The sequence below is a fragment of the Bactrocera oleae genome, chromosome 3 (assembly GCF_042242935.1).
Source record: "Bactrocera oleae isolate idBacOlea1 chromosome 3, idBacOlea1, whole genome shotgun sequence".
NCBI classification, from domain to species: domain Eukaryota; kingdom Metazoa; phylum Arthropoda; class Insecta; order Diptera; family Tephritidae; genus Bactrocera; species Bactrocera oleae.
The window spans coordinates 32,439,616-32,446,034 of record NC_091537.1 but is presented as its reverse complement, the minus strand read 5'-3'; the positions used below and the strand labels follow the sequence as shown (position 1 = coordinate 32,446,034).

Sequence of the window (6,419 nt, the reverse complement as noted above, 5' to 3'; positions counted from 1 at the left end):
TAATTGTTGCATACAGTTTACTTATCAATTCAATAATATAACATGATAATTAATATATACATATGCTAATAATTATCATTAAAATATTAATTAGTATATATGGTATTTAATTACTATTTTCCATGTTTTGTTAAAAATTATGTTTTGAATATATATTACTGCTAAATTGCAATTTACTCAACTAAACATAAAACATTTGCATTTCACCTCTGGTGATTTTGGCTTCAAAACTTATATGCAAATGAAAACAGCTTTGTCAAACCAAATGACAGTTCATTGCTAGCAAAATATGGCATGGAATGTATTTAGATATCAATTGCTAAACATTAGCAATGTACAGTCATTGGAAATTTAGCAATTCAGATTTTTAGCAATCTTTAATTGCATGTCGAGATGCCCCTTTAAGTTGTCTGTCGAGATAACCCGTTACAGTTCAATGGCAATGTTTCGTCATGAAGTTGGAAGAAATTTAATTTGTAATAGGTCGTTTCTTGAATATGAATCCTAATAAATTTATTAAATATTGAAATATTTTAAAAATATATAATCAAAAGTGCAGTCAAATAAAAATAACATTGTCGTGAAATATATATAGGTTCTGTGCTCTAGTATATTATTTATTACATTCTTTTTGCATGAACGTGCCTGCATATTGGTAAGTATAAAATGGTGGAAAAAAAATATATATACATATATACTTTTAACATGCATCGTAAAATAAGATTTACAATTTTGTTATTATGTGTATTTAGATCCAGATTTTTAACGTAAGGTAAGTTTTGTTAAACATAGAGTGCTAAAAGAAGGGGCTGTTTCATCGAGGAGCTTAGAGTTGTTCTGCGGCCTGCCAGCAGAAAAAACTTATTTTTGTGACTGAAATATGTCGGACGCTATAGCTGCACCACTAATACCCCAACTGCAAGAGATGCAGCAACAGCAGCAACATAATGGCGTCAATACTAATGCTTCGAACCCTCAGCAATGGTATTCCAATCCATGGTATGCTAATCAACAATATCAGCAACAATATAGTCAATATTATCAATACTACATGCGATATGGATTACAACAACAACAACAGCAGGCTCAACAAAGCAATAATGCACCTCCTGGATTTAGTAATTCTGTAATTCAACCTACTGATAAAAGTTTGCCACCACTACCTTCTGGTCCTCCTCCTCCCCCGCCAATGACCCCTGGTAACAATCAGTTGCAAGGTAATCAAAAGGGGTTTGGTGGAATTCGATTTAATTTGAATCAACAGAAGCGTTTAGCGAATGCTCCCAATCCGTTACAAAATTCAAATTCCCCGATGAATACTTTCCAAAATAATACGGCTAATAATGGTTTGAATGCTACAGTCATGAACAACGTAATTGGCAGCGGTAAAAAAAAACGTAAACGTAATAAGAAACATAACGCGCTACAACAACAGCAGCAGGCTGCTTTCGATGCTCATTTTGAAAACCTGAATACGAGCGCACAAATGAACGGAAACTTCGTTAACACATCTTTACCACCACCTACAATTCCTCCTCCTATAACTCCGGATTTAACGAAACCGCCTCCTCCAATTTTGCCGTATAATAATTTCAATGTCACTAGTGCTGTTGAGGTTAATAAACAGGGCGAACAAAAATCACTTAATAACCATGTCAGTTCTGTTGAGGCACCGAAGAAGAAAATAAATCTATTTAATAATCCCAATGATGCTTGGCCAGAGTCTTTAAACAGTTATGTAGCTCGTTGCTATGCTAAATGCGCTACCGATTTGGATAAGGACCAAGTTGATATATGTTTGAAAGGAAAAATTATGGCAGCTGCTAATCGTAATGAGCTTTGGACTCGCGATTGGGACAATGAGCCAGTACCGAGTGTTCACAGTGAAAGAAATAATGTACAAATGCAACTGTACAATCAGAGAAATAAGCAACAACAGTCACAGGAACAAATACAAGACACCCAAAATTATAAACAGCAACAAAATCAAATTATCCAGAAACAATCAACACAACAAAAGAATTTAAAAGGTATATCACGTAGTTTAAACGCTCGATTAGGTCAACGGAACTCATTTGTTGGCGCACAGAGGATATCAAGAGATTCTAGGAGTCGCTCACGGTAAGATATATCTAAGGATTCTTTCATATTGTAGCATTCTACTACAACTTTTAATACTGTTTTAGCTCTCCACAATCAAATAAATATCGCAAGCGAAGTACTCGTTCACGTTCAAGTAGTCCCGTATCAAGTCCGCGCCGGAAAATCTGTCGCAGTTCTAGTTCGGAATCCTCTGATAGACGGTCTTCCGATAATTTCATTCCTTTTAATCCTTCTAGTAAAAAGACACAAAAAGTTAATAGCTCCAAAAGAAGCAAACATGTTAAAAGCGCAAATTCTTTATCTAAAGTACCCTTTTATTCGTCTTCTATCGGTGGGGCGGTTGACGATGACACTATTCGTTTGCAACAGCGCGCAGCACGGTTCTCTCAAGGATCATTGTCAAAAAAATCGGTTGTCTTATTAGGAAATTCTCCTTTCGGCGCTACGAAACAACAAAAGCAAAAAAAATGCGTTAATAGTTTGGGCGGGCGTATGTATACGGATATTGAATCGGCGGGAGGTTTTGAGACTGGTTTAGATTTATTCGATTTACATATAGTAGGTACATGTAGGGACTTGGAAAAGTCATTTCTTCGATTAACAAAGGCGCCATTACCGTCGGAAGTGCGGCCCATTGAGGTGTTAATGCATTCGCTGCAAAACGTAAAACAAAAATGGAGGGACAATCAGGATTATTATTATGTATGCGATCAGCTTAAATCTATACGTCAAGATCTGACAGTAAGTGTTTCGAATGTAGGAAGTGTGATTATTCGTGTGATACAGTTGTTCATTTTTCAGGTTCAAGGTATTCGAGATAAGTTCACAGTAGAGGTATATGAAACACATGCACGTATTGCAATGGAAAAAGGTGATCATGAAGAGTTCAATCAATGTCAAACACAATTAAAAATGCTTTATACGGAAGTAGGAGTTAGTGTGAATTCATTGGAATTTACAGCATATCGCATATTGTACTATATATTTACAAAAAATACCTTGGGTGAGATCATATAAATTAAAGACTTTACATAATTTTAATTGTTCTTATTTTACTATTAGACACAACTACTGTTCTACGCTCAATAAAACAATCCCAGCGTGATAATCCAGCTATTGCTCATGCCCTCGCCTTTCGGTCGGCTTGGGCACAGGGTAACTACTGCAAGTTGTTCCAACTTTACAAGGCCGCGCCTCTGATGGCGGGACATTTAATTGATTGGTTTATTGATAGAGAGCGCAAAGGTGCATTACGCACAATTATAAAAGCGTATGTAAAAAATTGAAAAAAAAAATTATAAAAATTGTCTCAATCTTAATTTGTTTTCAGTTACCGACCCTCTATTGGCATTGACTATATTTCGAATTTACTAGCTTTTGGAAGTAAAGAAAAATGTAAAGAGTGGCTAGAAACATTCGGCATGCCAGTGATTGGTGCTGAATGTGATCGTATTGATTGCAAAGAAGCAGCAACATTAAACATCTAATTAAATAACTGTGATGGTTAATAAGGAAATTATACAATAGAGTGAAAGCTTGAGCGTTGGTGGATATTACAGCATTATATAGTGTAACTGCGAAAAAACGGTCTTTACGATGAAACCAACCATTTATAGCTCAAACACCAAAAGAAAAATTTTATCAGCGAGCGAAACACCTCATTGGGTTCACTTCATGAGATATAGTAGCATTTTATACGCCAGGTGCTTTATTGCATACACGATACAAACTTTTTTAAATGTTTCAAATTTACATTGGTTAACGAGTAGTGGTAATTATTGTGGGGATTACAAATTATTTAGAACTTGTAAGTGTATTTCAATATAAAAATTTACGTGCGGGTTTTCAACATGCATCAAATTAAGTGAACAAAGCAAAAAAAAAAAACTGGAAATAACTTTAAATACTTTTTCAGTGTGTTGGAAACGGTAAGCAATTTTCGATTGCTAACAAAGTTTTAAAAAACCAATAACCACGTTTACAAGGTCCACGTATCCACGGAATGGGTAAAGTCAATAATATACGAGGAAAAGTAAGGGATTAAATTTCCTCGTTCTCAAAAGTCTAATCAATTCCCGTTAGCGCCGTAACGCCGAAAACACATTTGTGGACTAATTTATTAATTTAAATGGAAAATTTAACAATTCAAAACTGCGCTGATTGGATAATCATCCTATAAAGTCGGAAGTATATAGTCAGCAACTTTTAGTTTCCGGCTATGATATATTATATACATTTACCGATAGTACTGTGGATTCACGATCTGTCGCAATGAAATTGTTATTTACTTTAAATTGAAATAATGTTTTTTAGTTATGCCATTGAAACGAGGCTTAATAGTTAGGATGTTAAGTTCTCGATTCTGTACATCATTAGGTTTATAATTTTTTTTATGCCTTGATACATGATATGATTATGCTAATGAGAACAAGTCGTTTTGCTCCCTCAGCAAATTTATAATACAAAACAATTATTCAAAATTGGGTGCAAATTTAAGGTTTCCCCAAAATCTATTATGTATATATCCAGAAGATTATTGTAAATTTTACCATATTTTGTACGTTAATTTTTCTAATGTTTTCTGTCTCTTCTACAATTATCGGTGATTTTATGAACTTATTTTATTGCAAAATTAAGTGCTTTCTAAGATGATGGAATGTTGAAGCCACAGTTGGTTAAAGCTTGTGATATCTTCAACATTAAAAATTGGATACTACAAAAGTTAAAACGCAAACTATACAGTTGTCTACTCTTACGATCTACATAATTATAACACGGAAATGTTTCTACACCCAAGAATACACTCTACTTCGTCGCATCAGACGCCACCAAAATATTCAATGCAAAACAAGAATGGAAATTCGTCTGAACAGCACGGCCATCATGTTATCTTCAATAATAACGCGACGTTTTACCCTGGGTCCGCCGGTTATATTAATTTTTCATTTAAATAAGTACTTTTAAGTGTATAAGGAATTTTTAAACGTTCTAGACTTAAGTATTTATACCTGTATTCATAATTGTTACTGATTTCTGATTGTGTTTTTGTTTGGCATTTGAAATCTGCCGCCAAAAGAGATTGCCCTTCTCATTTGCATATGGTTGACTCACGTTTGCATGAACATACAATAAATTAGCTAAACAAATTTAAATGTTATGTTTTTATTGTAATTTCATGTAAATCCCAAAAAATACTGGCTAAAACCTAGATGACTGTTGTAGCAAGGAGTGTAAACACTCTTTTAGAGGACAGGTCAAGAGAACGGTGTATTAGAAGAGTCGGTTTTACAGGGCTTGCAAAAAAGTAGTAAGTGTAATGACACTGCAAGGCATATGTTCAGTTTGTCAGAGTTTATTAAGGCAACTCGAGCTGTTGTTGTTGTTGTTGTAACGGTTGCCTAGTCCCCGTTTGGGTGATTAATTCCAGATTCGTTGTCGTCGAGGTCATCTAACGGGAGGCCCAGGAAACGAGCTGTTTCGACGGGGTCGGACCATAGGGAGAAGGGTGTTAGATGGGTGGGGTTTGTTGGGCATACAAAGAGGTGGTTAGTGTCATGCGGAGACTCATTGCACGCAGGACATGTGTTTAGTATGTCGGGGTCTATTCTGCATAAGTAGGAGTTTAACCTGTTACAGTATCCGGAACGAAGTTGCGCGAGGGTCACTCTGGTTTCGCGGGGCAACTCGAGCTCTATGTCTGCTATGGGTGGTGGTTTGACTCCTATTACGCCATTCACTGAGAGGGAGTCTGTGAAGGTGTTGATGGCTCCACTGTGAATGGCGGTCAGTGCCTGTCTGAAGTTCGTTGCGTCCGGTCGGCGTACTGTCTAATGTCGTCGACGTAGTCAAGGAAAGGCCTCTTGATGTTCCAAGGAGGCGGCTCCGCTACAGTCAGGCGACTACAGGGGTGGTTTCTACGAAAACACCCCAGTAGAAACTGCTTGGAGAGGAGTTCGTTGTGTTCCTTAACCGGAAGCATACGGGCCTCACTATGTAGGTGTTCGATTGGAGACATCAAGAGGCATCCCGTGATAGTTCGGAGTGCAGTGTTCTGACAGGTCGGAAGCTTCTTCTTCTGCGTGTCACTGCATCTAGGCGACCATATTGGGGCTGCGTAATTTAGGACCGGCCGGCCGATTGCCTTGTATGTTGCCAACAACGTTTCTTTGTCTTTTCCCCAAGAGCTGCCGGCAAGCGACTTGAGGATTTTGTTGCGGCTCTGTACTTTGGCAGTTATCGCGGTCGCGTGTGGAGTGAAAGAGCACAGACTGTCCAAAGTGACGCCTAAAATTTTAGGACTATTTACTGTCGGAATT

The 6,419-nt window shown here is 36.9% G+C and overlaps 1 protein-coding gene across 1 annotated transcript; it reads left to right on the top strand.

The window, feature by feature from the left end:
* Positions 1–427: 427 nt before the first annotated feature.
* Positions 428–5,255, top strand: LOC106623770 (leukocyte receptor cluster member 8 homolog). Its single transcript, XM_014243382.3, has 6 exons — positions 428–655; positions 753–2,121; positions 2,187–2,844; positions 2,905–3,106; positions 3,166–3,373; positions 3,434–5,255. Exons 2-6 carry the CDS (start codon positions 881–883, stop codon positions 3,588–3,590), a joined length of 2,466 nt encoding a protein of 821 aa, XP_014098857.2. The 5' UTR covers positions 428–655; positions 753–880; the 3' UTR covers positions 3,591–5,255.
* Positions 5,256–6,419: the final 1,164 nt, after the last annotated feature.